Source organism: Ornithorhynchus anatinus, chromosome 5, assembly GCF_004115215.2.
Source record: "Ornithorhynchus anatinus isolate Pmale09 chromosome 5, mOrnAna1.pri.v4, whole genome shotgun sequence".
In the NCBI taxonomy this organism is placed as follows: domain Eukaryota; kingdom Metazoa; phylum Chordata; class Mammalia; order Monotremata; family Ornithorhynchidae; genus Ornithorhynchus; species Ornithorhynchus anatinus.
This window is the reverse complement of record NC_041732.1, coordinates 85,876,515-85,894,358: the sequence shown is the minus strand read 5'-3', so window position 1 is coordinate 85,894,358 and position 17,844 is coordinate 85,876,515. Positions and strand designations below refer to the sequence as shown.

General features: G+C 43.4%; 1 protein-coding gene across 1 annotated transcript in view; it reads left to right on the top strand.

Annotated features, from left to right (window-relative positions):
* The window catches only part of CCDC102B (coiled-coil domain containing 102B), a 448,125-nt gene that overhangs the window by 19,803 nt on the left and 410,478 nt on the right, over window positions 1-17,844 (top strand). The window contains exon 3 of the mRNA XM_029064699.2: window positions 15,447-15,555. Coding sequence (XP_028920532.1) covers window positions 15,447-15,555 — 109 coding nt within the window. The remainder of the gene's footprint in view (window positions 1-15,446; window positions 15,556-17,844) is intronic.

The window sequence follows — 17,844 nt, the reverse complement described above, 5'->3', positions numbered from 1 at the left end:
GGGAATGATGCAAGCAAATCAAGTTGGACACAATCTCTCTCCCGTATGAGGCTCACAGTCTCAACCCCTATTTTATAGATGAGGTAATTTAAGCACAGAGAAGTTTAGTTCATTCATTCATTCATTAAATCATATTTATTGAGCACTTACTATGTGCAGAGCGCTGTACTAAGCACTTGGAAAGTACAATTCAGCAACAGAGACATTCCCTGCCCACAGTGGGCTCACAGTCTAGAAGTGGGGTCACAGACATCAAAACAAGTAAACAGGCATCAGTATAATCAGATAGAATTATATATATATATATCAAAACAAGTAAACAGTAATATAAATAAATAGAATTATAGATATGTACATCTATACACAAATGTTGTGGGGTGGGGAGGGAGGCAGAGCAAAGGGAGCGAGTCAGGAGATGGGGGCAGGGGGAGCTGAGGAAAAGAGGGCTTAGTCTGGGAAGGCCTCCTGGAGGAGGTGAGCCTTCAGTAGAGCTTTGAAATGAGTTGCCCAAGATCATCAGAAGACATGTGGCAGAGTCAGCATTAGAACCCTGGACCTTTTGACTTTCAAACCCATGCTCTATCCACTGCATGCTAATGCTTTGATTCTGTTGTCAAATTCTAACTCTGATCATGTTTACGGAAAAATGGGCTGCAGAAGCAACATCCATTATCCATGAGAAAGAATAAGTCTTTGAAAAACGAAGGCTTGAACATGGTTTTGTCTTCTCTGGTAGGGAAGAGCCAGACAATACCACCTCCTCCTTCTACGGGGCAGAGTTCTGGCTGCTCTTTTGGAATTGGGTGAAGTGGGGAAGAATTGGGTGAGCCCAGAGGGATGATTTCTTTGACCCACTGAGTAAAGTGGGACTCTATTTATCTTGACTCTATTTACTGCCATTGTTCTTGTCTGCCTGTCTCCCCCGATTAGACTGTAAGCCTGTCAAAGGGCAGGGACTGTCTCTATCTGTTGCCGATTTGTACATTCCAAGTGCTTAGTACAGTGCTCTGCACATAGTAAGCGCTCAATAAATACTATTGAATAAAGAGACTGTTGTATGTGATGCTTTGATCAGCATCACATAGTTGAAAATTATAGGTTTTCTGCGAACCTAGCATTCTGCTAACCTCACTATGCCTCGATCTTATCTATCTTACCTGTGTCACCACCGAGCCCTGGCACACGTCCTGCCTTTGGCCTGGAACACCCTCCCTCCTCAACTATGTCAATTACTCTCCCCCCCTTCAAAGCCTTGTAAAGAGCACATCTCCTCCAGGAAGCCTTCCCTGACTAAGCACCCCCTCTCCCCCCACTCCCGTCTGTGTCACCCTGACTTGCCCCTTTTTTTCTTCCCTCCGTGTCCCACAGACTATGTACATATCTGTAAATTTATTGATATTAATGTCTTAGCCCCCCCTCAAGACAGTAAGCTCACTGTGGGACAGGAATGTGTCTGTTTATCGTTTTATTGTACTCTCTCAGGAGCTTAGTACAGCACTCTGCACACAGTAAGTGCTCAATAAAAAACGATTGAATGAGCGAATGCTCTGAGAATCAATCAATGGAAATTACTGAGTGCTTCGTGGGTGCAAAACACTATTCTAAATGCCAGGAGAGCACACACAGCTTGCTGTCTGCTGCTGTGATCAGACTCATTCACTGAGACTCTCTAACTCATTAAGATTTTTGGAAATGGGTTTGGGAAAAGAAAACATTTCACCCACAACTTCTTTAAACATTAAAAGTAATGTTAGATGACTAGTTGCTAGCAGGGACTTATATTTTGCTCTCAATAAACAAAACGGAAAGCAAGTTTGTATTTTCTAGCTTTTTTATTTATTTATGCTTTCTGTAGTGGAAAACGCTTGATTGCTCAACAAAACAGTGAAATCTTTCATCTGGACTGGTAAAATGAGTAGAGGTTTGAATAATGTAATTTGAGAATTCAAGAACCTCAAACCCTTTGGATTCAATTACTTAGATATGTGAAGCCAAAGTGTCTATTTGCTATGGATTATCCAGAGAATTACATCATCTTTATATTTCTCTTCTCTAGTTACTTAGGTTGGGGTGTGGCTCTCAGGGGCTGAGTGGAAGGGGAGTGAGGCCTCTGGGGGAAGAGAGAAGAGAAACAAAGGGGAACGGAGAAAATAAGAGAAAATTAAAAAGAGGGTAAACAGAAGAAGGAAAATAGGGAATGAGGGGAAAAGGATTTTTTTCTTAAAGGTATTAAGCACTTTCTTTATGTCAAGCACTGGTCTAAGCACTGGACTAGATACACTTAAATCAGACTGGATACCGTCCAGTCCAGTTCATTCAGTCATATTTTTTTAAGCACTTACTGTGTGCATGGGCTTGCAGTCTAGGTAGGAGGTAGAAACAGGTACTGAATCCCCATTATACAGCTGAGGAAATTGAGGCAGAGAGAAGGGAAGGAAGCAGCAGGGTGTAGTGGATCGAGCACGGGCTTGGAAGTCAGAAGGTTCTAATACTGGCTCCGCCACTTGTCTGCTCTGTGACCTTAGGCAAGTCACATCATGTCTCTGTGCCTCAGTTCCCTCAGCTGTAAAATGAGGAATAAGACTGTGAGCCCTATATGGGACAAGGACTGTGTCAAGCCTGATTTGCTTGTAAAAATAATAATAATAATGTTGGTATTTGTTGAGCGCTTACTATGTGCAGAACACTGTTCTAAGTGCTGGGGTAGGTACAGGGTAATCAGGTTGTCCCACGTGAGGCTCACAGTTAATCCCCATTTTACAGATGAGGGAACTGAGGCCCAGAGAGGTTAAGTGACTTGCCCACAGTCACACAGCTGACAAGTGGCAGAGCTGGGATTCGAACCCATGACCTCTGATTCCCAAGCCCGGGCTCTTTCCACTGAGCCACACTGCATCCAGTCCAGCACTTAGTACATTGCCTGGCACATAGTAAACACTTAACAAATACCATTAATATTATTATTATTATTGTTAAATCGATTGACTTTCCCCGAGTTCATGGAGCAGGCAAGTGGCAGAGGTGGGATTAGGACCCTGATTGTTTGGCTCCCAGACCCATGTTTTATCCTCTAAACTCTAAGCTCAGTGTTGGCAGGTCATCTCATTATGTTATACTGTACTCTCCCAAGGACTCAGTACAGTGCATTGTGCGCAGTATGTGCTCAGTAAATGCAATTGATTATCCACTAATTACAATGATAACAACAATGGTATTTAAGTGCCTACTTTGTGCCAGGCACTGTACAAAGTACCGGGGTACATACAAGCAAATTCATGTCTGTCTGTCTCCCCCGATTAGACTGTAAGTCCGTCAAAGGGCAGGGACTGTCTCTATCTGTTACTGATTTGTACATTCCAAGCTCTTAGTACAGTGCTCTGCACATAGTAAGCGCTCAGTAAATACTATTGAATGAATGAATGACACTGCCCCTGACCCACATGGAGCTCGCGGTCTCAGTCCCCATTTTATAGATGAGGTCACTGAGGTCCAGAGAAGTGAAAGGTCTTGCCCAAGGTCACACAGTAGACAAGTGGCAGAGTTGGGATTAGAACCCATGACCTTCTGATTCCCAGGCCTGTGCTCTATCCCCTATGCCATGCTGCTTCTCTGGGCCACACGGCTCGAATGATAGGTTCAGGTAATGGAGCGGGTGGGAGAAGGGAGGACTAACTTCCTTCCTCACTGGTATTGGTTGGTTATCCGAATCCTCCGCTTGTTCCTAGAATTCCTGCTGGCACCACAGAGCTGGGAAACTGGTCCCCCTCTAACCCATGGTTGAGGATGTTGGTTGAGGGAGATAGTAGGAGCAGTAATTTATGGTATTTATTGGCTCAGTGGTATTTATTGAGCACTTACTGAATGCAGAGCACCATTCTAAGCCCTGGGAGAGTATAATATAACAGGATTGGTGAACATGTTCCCCGCATACAAAGAGCTCACAGTGTAAGGGGGGGTCCGTAATGGTAGTAAACGGTAGTGGTGAATAGCAGCAGCAACAACAGTCAGTTGTGACACTTGAAACTCATCTGGTTCCTCAGTGTGTATGTAAATATCCTTTTTCTCTTCTCTTTCCCCTTTCTGTAATCTATTTTAATGTCTTTTTCCCCCTGTAGATTGTAAACTCCTGGTGAGCAGAGATCATGCCTACCAGTTGTGTTGTAATGTACTTTCCCAAGCCCTTGGTACAGTTCTCAGCATACAGTAAGAGCTCAATATATACCATCCATTGATTGATAACCAGGGTAATACTGATGAGCTCATAAATGCTGTTGAATGAGGTAAATTTAGCCACTCAAAGACCATAGACTGAATTAAAAGCTCTTTAGGGCACTGCTGGACAATCTTCTTTTGAACTTTGAGAGTTTTAAGCCTGTTCTGAAACAAAACTTAGTATATTTCTTCACCATCCAAAGGGCAACTGTTCCAGATCTGAGGCAAAAAACCCCACAAAACTCAAACAACAACAACAAAATGGCATCTAAGGTTTTCATTCAAGGCAGTTTTGACCTAGGCCTGCTTTGCCTTGGACTATGACGTTGTCCTGAGAACAAGGGAAGATCTAGAAATATGTCCCTTCCTACCGGATCTCTTCTGTCTTTTACGAACAGGTCCCCAGACCACTTGCTTCTGCCCCGAGGTCCTGCCTGTGGACCCTTATCATATTGGTCTGGGAGATTAGACCTGGGAGCTTTGATTGACCAGGGATTTGGACCTGACAAGGGCAGGATGACTATTTAAGAAATCTCCTTTCAAGCATCTTTCAGCCTAATTTTGGCTGTTGCTTTCTTGTTGGCATTTGTGGAATGCCTTTTTAGCATCTTCTTGAGAAGCAGCATGGCCTAAGGGGTAGAGCAGGGACCTGGGAGTCAGAAGGACCTGGGTCCTAATCCTGGCTTGTCTGCTGTGCGACCTTGGGCAAATCACTTCACTGCTTTGTGCCTCAGTTCCTCATCTGTAAAAAAAGGATTGACTGTGAGCCTTTTGTGGAATAGGGACTCTGTCCAATCTGATGATCCTGAATCCATCCCACTCTTCATTTAGAGCCCGGCACATAATAAGCACTTAACAAATAACCTTAACAACAACAACAGTAGCCTTCTTGTCCTATTCACTCTGCACCACCATTTCAGTAAGTGCTCAATAAATACGATCGAATGAATGAATTTTCAAAGCCCTATTGAAAGTCCACCTCCTCCAGGAAGCCTTCTCAGACTGAGCCCCACTTTTCCTCTGCTCCTCCTCCCCTTCCCACTGCCCTTACTTCCTCTATCTGCTCTACCCTCCTCCCCACCCCACAGCACTTGTGTATATTTGTACATATTTATTATTCTATTTCTTTAATTAAGGATGTGTAGATATCTATATGATTCTATTTATTTATATTGACGCTATTGATGCCCATCTACTTGTTTTGTTTTGTTGGCTGTCTCCCCTCTTCTGGACTGTGAACCCGTTGTTGAGTAGGGATTGTCTCTAGCTGTTGCCAAATTGTACTCTCCAAACGCTTCGTACAATGCTCTGCACACAGTAAGCGCTAAATAAATGCGAATGAATGAATGACAGAGATCCTGGTGTTCCAAAATGATTCTTCAGTCAAGTCTTTTCCTCTAGAAAATACAAGAACTCTATGCTTTTTGGCTATGAAACCCCCACTTCTATGATAACTGAATACAGCAGTATGTACTTTGCTCGGTTTGAGAATTTTGGAAGTTTTCAGCAACTAGATTGAGACATTAAGCATGCCTTGCTGGGATTTACACATGCTTTGAACTACCAATTCACTGGATGTGTTGATAATTCCAGTAAAAACTAGTTATCCTGTTTAGTTTGCCCAGCAATGACTCTGAGAAGAACACATGCTCTAACTCTTTAGCATATGCTGTACATTCCACCTGCAAATTATGGACCACATTTATTCATTCACTCATTCATTCAATAGTATTTATTGAGCACTTACTATGTGCAGAGCACTGTACTAAGAGCTTGGAATGTGCAATTCGGTAACAAATAGAGACAATCCCTACCCAATGACCAGCTCACAGTCTGCTACTGGTCCTAAAAGATATATGTATCTAACGCAGTACTTAATGAAGCACTTGGCATATAGTAAATAATAAATATTACAATTATCATCACAATAATTAGGAGAAGCAGTGTGGACTAGTGAAAAGAGTTCGAGCTGTGGAAAGTAATGTGCAGGCCATTTGGCGGAAACGTAGCCTTAGCAGAAGTAACACCATTTTGAGGAACACAGAAGAGAATTTTTAAAATGTCAATGTGAAAAGTTCCTCTGGTTTAAAGAATCCTTGTAGTTGCTGAATTTTACTGCTGTAACCATTGAGAGTGTGTCAACAAGCCCCGTGCCTAAAATAACCTTATTAGAGAATCAAAATGCCTACGACACTGATTGAAATGTGCATATGCGGGGGGAAAGGGGCTATTGTTTGTGTATAAAGGTAACCAAAAAGTGGTCTTACACTAATCACCTCCCGAGGTGTGGTGTTTGACCATTCTGCAGAATAAAATTTGGAGACTGCCCAATGTATCTGTCTGTCAATGTATCTCACTGACCAAGCAAAGCAACAAACAGCCATAACTTAACTTCTCTAACTTCTCCAGGCCTCCATTTCCTCATCTGTAATCAGATTAAGCACCTGTTTTTATCCCCCTTAAACTGAGAAGCTTATTTAGGGCTGTGAGTTCAATCTGATTATCAGGTACCTACCTCCAGTGCTAAGAACTGTGCTTAGCACCTAGTAAATGCTTAACAGTTAGTAGTAATACTTTAAGTACCGTGTCAAAAAGAAAGATTTATGCATAAGAAGCTATTCAACTAGATTCATTCATTCAGTCGTATTTACTACTGTGTGCAGAGCGCTGTACTAAGCGCTTGGGAGAGTACACTACAATAATAAACAGACCCATCCCCTGCCCACAACGAGCTGCGAAATAAATTTAGGATTATGACCACAATTTTTTTTTTTATTTGAAAGGGAGTCATTTGAAATGCAGGTAGCTGTCCAGTACCTTCCAGTATCCCAGATTGTTTTAATTAGGATTAATAGAGATGAGGCTGAATTATTAAATATTTATGCATTGCCCTCTACTGCTTGAATTGAAGAATGCAGGATCTTTCAAGAGTCCTGACAATGTAGCCCAAAGGAATTGGGAAGGTCCAAGATAATCAGTTAATAATAATAATAATAATAATGTTGGTATTTGTTAAGCGCTTACTATGTGCCGCGCACTGTTCTAAGCACTGGGGTAGACACAGGGGAATCAGGTTGTCCCACGTGGGGCTCACGGTCTTCATCCCCATTTTACAGATGAGGGAACAGGCACCGAGAAGTTAAGTGACTTGCCCACAGTCACACAGCTGACAAGCGGCGGAGCAGGGATTAGAACCCATGACTTCTGACTCCTAAACCCGTGATCTTTCCACTGGGCCACGCTGCTTCTCTATCAGTGCTATTTACTGAGAGCTTACTATGTGCAGAGCGCTGTTCTAAGTGCTTGGGAGAGTAAAATACAACAGAATTAGCAGATACATTCCCTGCCGATAATGAAGGTCTAAAATGGGAGACAGATTTTTAATATGAAGAAATAAGTAATTTATAATAAATAATGGAAAGATTTACACCTGTGTGGCAGAGATGATTTAATTTGAACTTTTCAAATTCATTTAGAGTTTTCATAAGTGATATGCCATCCAAAGCACATTCCTGGCCCTGGTAGATAAATTCTATACATATATGATCAAAATCTGTTTAATGAGCCTGCAGTTACATACTGCTAAGCAGATTGAGGTTATTAAAATATTTTCAGCCAAATCTTTTTATAGAAATGCCTCTTTTTAATCAGGGATTCAAATTAGCTCATTAGAGTCAATCCTGAAATGTGAATATTTGTGTCTTGCTTGGTTAGATATTTTAGGAATATTTTGTAGTATCCAACTCAGATAAAGTGGCATAGGTTTGGAAATCTTTGTGAAAATGAAGTGTTACTTGCTAAAACCCATAGGCAAGAGGCTAACATTTTCCGAAACTATTTTTTTAAGGTTTTTGTTAAATGCTTACTGTGTTCCAGGCACTGTACTAAGCACTGGCGAAGGTACAAGTTAATCAGGTTGTACACAATAGCTGTCCCACGTTGTGCTTACAGTCGTAATCCCCATTTTACAGATGAGGTAACTGAGGCACAGGAAAGTGAAGTTGACTTGCCCGAGGTCACATAGCAGACAAGTGGCTTCTCTATCTGGCCATGACTGTGTAGAAAGTAACATATTTTATGGAGATCTTACAAATATTATGCATACCTGTGTTGAAAGAGCCCCAACAGTGTAAACAGATGTTAATTTTTATACAACTAATCAATCATTTTAATTGAGTCCTTACTGTGTGCAGAGCATTGTACTAAGCGCTCACTGTACAACACAACAGTAGAACAGACACATTCCCTGCCCACAGCTTTGATAGGCCACCAGATATTATTTCTCATTAATAATAATAATGTTGGTATTTGTTAAGCGCTTACTATGTGCCGAGCACTGTTCTACACGCTGGGGTAGACACAGGGGAAGCAGGATGTCCCACGTGGGGCTCACAGTCTTAATCCCCATTTTACAGATGAGGTAACTGAGGCACAGAGAAACTAAGTGACTTGCCCACAGTCACACAGCCGACAAGCGGCAGAGCTGGGATTCGAACTCATGACCTCTGACTCCAAAGTCCGTGCTCTTTCCACTGAGCCACGCTGCTTCTCATTCTTAACAAGCATGACAAGATAATAAATTCCTACCTACTCTTTTCCATTCACAGCCAGCTGTGGGAGGGCAGGGATTTTTCCTTCTACTCTTCCAACTACTAGTGCTCTACAGACAGTAGGTGCTCAATAAATGAGTCAGTCATATTTATCGCATGCTTTGTACTGAGCGCTATACAAAGGGCTTGGGAGAGTAGGCTTTATCAGAGCTGATAGACAATTTCCTGCCCACAGTTAGTTTACAGTTTCGAGGGGAGACTGACAATAATCATAAAAAAAATTATGGATCTGCACATAACTGCTGTAGGGCCGAGGGAGGGGTGAATAAAGGGTGCAAATCCGAGTGAAAAGGTGATGCGGAAGGCAGTGGGAGAAGAGAAAATGAGAATCTAATTGGGGAAGGCCTCTGGGAGATGTGCTTTTAATAGGATTGTGGAGGTGGGGAGAGTGACTCTCTGTTGGATGTCAAGGAGGTGGGAGTTGGACCAGAGGCAAGATGTGAGCAGGAGATTGGCAGCGAAATAGATGAGACTGTGCACTCATTATGGGCTGGGAAGTATCTGCTAATTGTGTTTTACTGTACTCTCCCAAGCACTTAGAACAGTGATCTGCACATAGGAAGTGCTGAATAAATACCATTATTTATTGGTATTAGTTTGGCATTAAAGGAGGGAAATGTGTGCAAGTTATAATATTAAAACCGGTAGATAAGGTAGGAGGGGGGGGGGCAAGGTGATTGAGTACTTTAAAGGCAACGGTAAGGAGTTTCTGTTTGATGCAGAGGTGGATGGGCAACTACTGGAGGTTTCTGAGAAGTAGGGAAACTCGGAATAGTTTAGTAGAAAAATGATCTGGGCAGCAGACTGAAGTATGGACAGGAGTGGCGAGAGACAGGAGTCAGGGAGGTCAGCGAAGAGGCTGATGAAGTGATGCGTGTGGGATAAGTGCTTGGAAAACTCAACATGTCCCAAACTGAGCTCCTTATCTTCCTTATCTTCCCTCCCAAGCCCGGCCCTCTTCCTGACTTTCCTATCACCGCGGGTGGCACGACCATCCTTCCCGTCTCTCGGGCCCGCAACCTCGGTGTCATCCTTGACTCGTCCCTCTCGTTCACCCCACACATCCTATCCGTCACCAACGCCTGCCGGTTTCACCTCTACAATATCGCCAAGATCCGCCCTTTCCTCTCCACCCAAACGGCTACGTTACTATTACGGGCTCTCGTTATATCCTGGCTAGACTACTGTGTCAGCCTTCTCTCTGATCTCCCTTCCTCCTCGCTCCGCTGCCCGGCTCATCTTCCCGCAGAAACGATCTGGGCATGTCACTCCCCTTCTTAAACAACTCCAGTGGTTGCCTATCGACCTCCGCTCCAAACAAAAACTCCTCACTCTAGGCTTCAAGGCTCTCCATCACCTTGCCCCTTCCTACCTCTCCTCCCTTCTCTCTTTCTACCGCCCACCCCGCACGCTCCGCTCCTCTGCCGCCCACCTCCTCACCGTCCCTCGGTCTCGCCTATCCCGCCGTCGACCCCCGGGTCACGTCCTCCCGCGGTCCTGGAACGCCCTCCCTCCTCACCTCCGACAAACTGACTCTCTTCCCCTCTTCTAAGCCCTACTGAGAGCTCACCTCCTCCAAGAGGCCTTCCCAGACTGAGTTTCCCCTTTTCCCTCTGCTCCTTCTGCTGCCCCTCTACCCTCCCCTTCACCTCCCCTCAGCTAAGCCCCCTTTCCCCCCCACTTTCCCTCTGCTCCTCCCCCCTCCCTTCCCCTCCCCTCAGCACTGTGCTCGTCCTCTCATTTGTATGTATTTTTATTACCCTATTTATTTTGTTAATGAGATGTACGTCCCCTTGATTCTATTTATTGCTATTGTTTTTGTCTGTCTGTCTCCCCCGATTAGACTCTAAGCCCGTCAATGGGCAGGCATTGTCTCTGTTGCCGAATTGTACTTTCCAAGCACTTAGTACAGTGCTCTGCACATAGTAAGCGCTCAATAAATACTTTTGAATGAATTAATTAATTAGCATGCTAGCTTTAAATGACTAAATAATAAATAATGAATGCTATTGTTTGATTGCTTAATTGGTTGGTTGTTGTGGGCGGGGAATGTCACTATTTATTGTTGTATTGCAATTTCCCAAGGGCTTAGTACTGTGAACTGTAAACAGTAAGTGCTCAATAAATATGATTGATTGAATGAATTAATTATTGAGAAGGGGGTCCAATCAATCATCCTGTTTGGGTGCTTATTAATAATAGTACTTAATATCTCTGGTATTTGTTAAGCACTTACTTGCATGACTACTTGTTTTGTTGTTTATCTCCCCCTTTTAGACTGTGAGTCTGTTAGGCATTGATTGTGTCAAGCAAATCGGCTTGGGCACAGTCCCTGTCCCATGTGGGGCTCACAGTCTCAAACCTCATTTTACAGAAGAGGTAACTGAGGCACAGAGAAATGAAGCAATTTGGCCAAGGTCACACAACAGACAAGTGGTGAAGCTGGAATTAGAATCCATGACCTTCTGACTCCCAGGCCAGTGCTCTATCCACTCCACCATGTCATGTGCAGATTACTAAACACTTGGGAGTGTAAAGAGTAACAGAAATGTGCAATTTTCATCTGGGCAAGGCTCATGGCAACTGTCAACACAATTCTAAACTCAGGGATACAAATGAATTATTTTCGATTGGAAAGCATTCTGACTTTGCTGATGACTCTGGACAGAAAATCCAGAGCCTTACCAAGAGGGAGAGGTCAGAGTGGGGAGTGAAAATTGTTGTGGTCAACCTTGTCCTGATCTCAACACATCTGTGTTCCTTGCAAAGTGAGAGCGCACACAGAACAGCACAGAACATCTACTGGGGAAGGGAAGGACAGCAGTCACTCTTACCCAGAGTCAGACTAACAGTCGCTCATTCTGTTCCACGTTATGCTGAGAATGGTACTTTTATTATTATTACTATTATGTCACTTGTTACTCTGTGCCAAGTACTGAACTAAGTCCTGGGGAAGATTCAAGATATTGAGGTTAGACACATTAAGGGTCCCCAGACACGCATGGCATAATGGGTGGAGCTTGGGCTTGGGAGTCAGAGGTCATGGGTTCTAATTTCAGCTCTGCCACTCGTCTGCTGTGTGACCTTGAACAGGTCACTTTACTTCTCTGTGCCTCAGTTACCTCCTCTGTAAAATGGGGATTGAGACAGTGAGCCCCATGTGGGACAGGGACTGTGTCCAACCCGATGTGTCTGTATTCGCCTCAGTGCTTATTCAATAGTATTTACTGAGCGCTTACTATGTGCAGAGCACCGTACTAAGCGCTTGGAATGAACAAGTCGGCAACAGATAGAGACGGTCCCTGCCGTTTGACGGGCTTACAGTCTTAGTATAGTGCCTGACACATAGTAAGAGCTTAACAAATGCCACAGTTAATATTATTAATATCTTTACCTAAGTGGGGAAGAAAGATCTTCAGAGTAGGGAGGAAACCAACAGTCCTACCAGGAAAGAGTAGAGTCCACCCCTCTCTCTTTCTAAATCTTTTCCAAAGCCGCCAGGATTCAGTAGGGTGTTTCCTCTTATTATTTTTCTTTTGACTGGAAAAAAAAATAGGCTATTTAGAAACAACATGGCCTAGTGGACAGATCATGAGCCTGGGAGGCAGAGCATCTGGGTTCTGATCCTGGCTCTGCCACCGGTTCTGACTTTAGTAACTATGCTTCAGTTTCCTCATCTGTAAAATGTGGATTAATTACCCCTGAGCCCCGTCAGGGACCTCCCTCTCCTCCATATATGTCGGACCAGCAGTCAGTCATTCCATCAATTGTATTTATTCGTTCATTCGATCTTATTTATTGAGTGCTTACTGGGTGGAAAACACTGTAATAATAATAATAACAATGAGTATGGTATTTAAGTGCTATGTGCCAAGCACCGTTCTAAGCATTGGGGTAGATACAAGGTAATCAGATTATCCCACTAGGAGCTCACAGTCTTAATCCCCATTTTACAGATGAAGTAATAATAATAATAATGTTGGTATTTGTTAAGCGCTTACTATGTGCTGAGCACTGTTCTAAGCGCTGGGGTAGACAGGGGAATCAGGTTGTCCCACGTGGGGCTCACAGTCTTAATCCCCATTTTACAGATGAGGGAACTGAGGCACAGAGAAGTTAAGTGACTTGCCCACAGTCACACAGCTGACAAGTGGCAGAGCTGGGATTCGAACTCATGAGCCCTGACTCCAAAGCCCATGCTCTTTCCACTGAGCCATGCTGCTTCTCCAACTCAGTAACTGAGGCACAGAGAAGTTAAGTGGCTTGCCTAAGGTCACACAGCAGGCCAGTGGCAGGGTCAGGATTAGAACCCACATCCTCCACAGTGTCACCCTGTACTAAGAGCTTGCAAGAGTACAGTATGACAGAACACTGTACTGAGCGCTTGGGAGAGTACAATATAACAGTAATAATAATAATAATGTTGGTATTTGTTAAGCGCTTACTATGTGCAGAGCACTGTTCTAAGCGCTGGGGTAGACACAGGGGAATCAGGTTGTCCCACGTGGGGCTCACAGTCTTAATCCCCATTTTTTACAGATGAGGGAACTGAGGCACAGAGAAGTAAAGTGACTTGCCCACAGTCACACAGCTGACAAGTGGCAGAGCTGGGATTCGAACTCATGAGCCCTGACTCCAAAGCCCGTGCTCTTTCCACCGCGCCACGCAGGCACATTTCCTGCCCACAATGAGCTTGCAGTCTAAAGGGGGAGAGTCACTTTCTGCATCTTCAAAGCCTTAATAAAGTCACATCTCCCTCAAGAGGCCTTCAAACAATCAATCATTTGTGTTTATTGAGCCTCAATGTGTGCAGAGCACTGTACTAGCACTTGGCAGAATAAAATACAACAGAGTTGGTAGACATGTTCCCTGCCCTCAACAAGCTTACAGTCTGTAAGCCCATCCATGAGCAGGGATTGTCTCTATCTGTTGCCGAATTGTACATTCCGAGTGCTTAGTACAGTGCTCTGCACACAGTAAGCACTCAATAAATACTGTTGAATGAATGAATGAATGAATGTGCAGAGCACTGTACTAAGCACTTAGAAGTATGCAACAGAATTAACAGAGCCATTCCCTGCTCATAAGAGCTTGCAGTCTAGAAATAAATAAATGAATTAAATTACGGGTATGTGCATGAGGCAGAACTCACCCACGCTGGGCAGCAGTGGTACGGAAGAGAGTCGAGGGCGGAGACTTGAGTTTACTGCAATGGTAAATCGCTTCCATATTTTTACCAAGAAAACTCTATGGATATACTACCAGAACGATTGCAAATGGAGAGCTGAGAGTTCTGGGAGAGATGTGTCCATGGCGTCGCTGTGGGTTGGAAATGACTCGACCGCATAAGACAAGACAAGATGTATAGAAGTGCAGTGGGGTCGAGGGAAAGGTGAAACGGAGCAAATTCAAGCGCACTCTTTTCCCTTACTCCCTCTCCCTTTGGCATCGTCTGTGGATCATCATCATCTCTACTTATACACTTGGATTTGTATACTTTAAGCACTTGATAGTTACCCCACCTTCAACCCCACAGCACTTATAAGTATATCTGTAAATTAATATATCTGTAATATCTGTAATTTATTTATATGAGTGTCTGTCTCCTTCTCTGGTAGAGAACTTGTCTACAAACTGTGTTTTATTGTACTCTCCCAAGTGCTAAGTATCGTACTTGAAGCAGCGTGGCTCACCGGAAAGAGCATGGGCTTTGGAGTCAGAGGTCATGGGTTCGAACCCCGGCTCTACCACTTGTCAGCTGTGTGACTTTGGGCAAGTCACTTAACTTCTCGGTGCCTCAGTTACCTCATCTGTAAAATGGGGATTAAGACTGTGAGCCCCATGTGGGACAACCTGATTCCCCTGTGTCTACCCCAGCGCTTAGAACAGTGCTCGGCACATAGTAAGCGCTTAACAAATACCAACATTATTATTACTTGGGAAGTAGCCTAGTGTAGTGGATAGAGCACAGGCCTGAGTCAGAAGGTCATGGGTCTAATCCCGGCTCTGCCACTTGTCTGTTGTGTGACCTTGGTTAAGTCACTTCACTTCTCTGTACCTTAGTTCCTTCATCTGTAAAATGGGGATTATGACCGTGAGCCCTATGTAGGGCAGGGACTGTGTCCAACCTGATGATCTTGTATTCACCCCAGCGCTTAGTACAGTGCCTGGCAAATAGTAAGCTCTTAACAAACACCATCATTATTATTATTACTCCGCAGACAGTAAGTGCTCAGTAGCTACCATGGATTGACTAACTATCTTGTTAGTCTTAGTACACTGCTTAATACACAATAAGTGTTTAACAAATACCACAATTATTATTATTTCTTTCAAACATTTATTCAAACTGATATTCCTTTGTGTAGCCTGGGGGTGGGAGTGTGTGCAAACCTGTGAGTTGAGAAATTACCAGAGATGCTTTTTTTCATGATCGCTAATGTCCCACTGAATTTGTTTTATTTTGCTTCTAATTTTTAAAGATGAAAAGCCTTCTGGACTTATACTATGCAATAAGTAGGAAAGTGTAACGTTAAACCTAAAAGAGAGTATAAAAAGCTTATAAACTCGAAAAGGAAAGTAATCTGCTGCATTTAAAAATGTTTTTGCGTTTAAACTTTCCAGAGTGCGTTCGTCTTTGGAAAAAGAAGTTGAGCTACTGGAATCTGATTTGTCTCTATGGAAATGGAAATATCAAGAACTGAAAGAAGCATATGAGAAGAGTCCAAAGCAGGTATGTGGGTATACACCCCACTTGTAAAGAGGTGAGAAAATAGGGCAGGACAGAAAAGACAAAAGGTTCTTCAAATGGTGTCATAGCTATTACACTAGCTCTCCTCCTTTTGTTGTAGAGCCTGAAAGTTTGTCCTGATATAAAATATTTCTCACCCCAACACAACCATATTCCCCCCACAAAACACAACCGACTTATCTGAGTTGGATACTACATTCATTACTAATGCATTTTTAAAAAACAAAAACAGTTTTTATTTCAATGAGAAAATTGTATTTGACTAATTTTGTAGAATTTATTTGATATAGAAGATATTACACTTGGGTACTTTGTGGAAAGAACACTATGTGTCAAACAATCAGACCTTTCAGACTCTAAGTGACTGCCCAAGCATAAAGTAGGCATTGCTTGAGGTATTTTTTTTTTCCTCATCCTCCTGCTCATCACTATTAACCTATGCCTGTCCTGTCTCAGATTGTTGGTCAGAGACTGTGTATTAATTGAATTCCTTTTTATGTACTCAAAGTAAGAATGCTTAAGGCATAGTAAGCACTTAAGAACTATTAGAAATAACAGTTGTCAGTATGAATGAGCAAACTATCATATGTAGCTCTATACTGAGCACAAGGATATATACAAAGAAGAAGGGAATTGTAAATAGGGCCTGCCCAGCACTGGGAGATAAGATTCTGTGGAGATGGGATTGGGTAGAAGAAGACAAACATAGAAGCAGTCCACGCTTTGAACACTGAACATTTAGCCACTGAAAGACAAACTGTCTGATGAGGCTGTTCAGAACACAGAGCAATCCTCATTTCTATTAAATCAACAAACCACATTCCTTTTTTCCAAGCTGTCACTCATTTTCACTCTATCATGACTTCTGGGGACAATGCAAGTTGAAGAGATCCATACAGAAGAGTCGGGTGTTTGTCGGTGGTCAATTTGGTGCGTGTTGAGAGAGGGCCAGTGACTTTGGGCGTAACTCTAGTTTCCCCTGTTGCGTACATCTTAAATTGTTTGAGTGGACCTGAGGCAAGCACCTTTTGATGCCTTGAATTTTCCACTGAAACATCTTTCCTAGGCCACATTCCCTCAAGGGGCAAGTGAATCATTTAACACCTGCTTTCCAAAACACCTTCATAGTGTAGACCAAAGAAACATTTGAACAGTGAGTGAAACTCATCATGCGTCCACCCAGCTCAGGGCCCACAATGCCAGGGTGCCCCTGGATGACGTCTGTCTCTCTGACTTTTTCACCTCCCCTCTCCACAGCCTCATCTTTCTACTCCACTGCCGGCCTGGCTTCCCTCAGTCAAGACTTAAGACCCTTAGCTTGCTGGAGGAGGCGTGAGGGTGGAGAAGGGGTGGCTGATGACAGCGCCCCAAAGCATCAACTGTTGATGGGAAAGATTCTAGACCACAAATGCCCTGAGGGCAGGGAATGTGTCTGTTCTTTGTTGTGTTGTATCTCCCAAGCGCTCAGTACAGTGCTCTGCATACAATAAGTGCTCACTAAATACGTTTCTGACTGACTGATCAGAGTCGAGAAAGCAGAGTTGTGGCAACGAGGTCCATCTCCATTGAGCTAGATCCACCTATTTTGCTGAATTCTGGCATAACCCTGGCCCAATCTCTCCTGCTCAATTGGAAACAAGGCTTCTGATAGTTGTGACATGAAGGAAAGCACAGGCTCTCTTCACTTCATAGCTTTGTCTAAACCACCCAAGGGAGACCCACTCGTTCTGATCCCCACATGGCTCCTTTTACAGTTGAAATCATATCAGTAGGTCAAGGCCCCAGTGGGCGGAGTAACCGTGATTGTGTCTAGCAGAGAAGGTACAGGGATTGTAATGAATCTGGCACATGGACAGAGTCGATTGATCCACTTTGGTTTCCCCATCTGCGGAAGGAATGGTCAGCAGGAGCTGTAGAGAAGATTAGCTGAAGCCCATTACTGGAAATACTGTGCCACTAGGAAATGCTTGATAGAAGTCTTTCTCTGCTGGGGATGACACTAATGATTCATTCATTCAATAGTATTTATTGAACTCTATGTGCAGAGCACTGTACTAAGCACTTGGAATGTACAATTCGGCAACAGATGGAGACAATCCCTGCCCAAAGATGGGGTCACAGTCTAATCAGGGGAGGCAGACAGCAAAGTAAGACTGAACAAAACAAAACAAAATGTCATCATCATCATCATCAAGATAAATAGAACCATGGTGATTTACACATCACCAACAAAATAGAGTAATAAATAATATATACAAATAAGCACAGTGC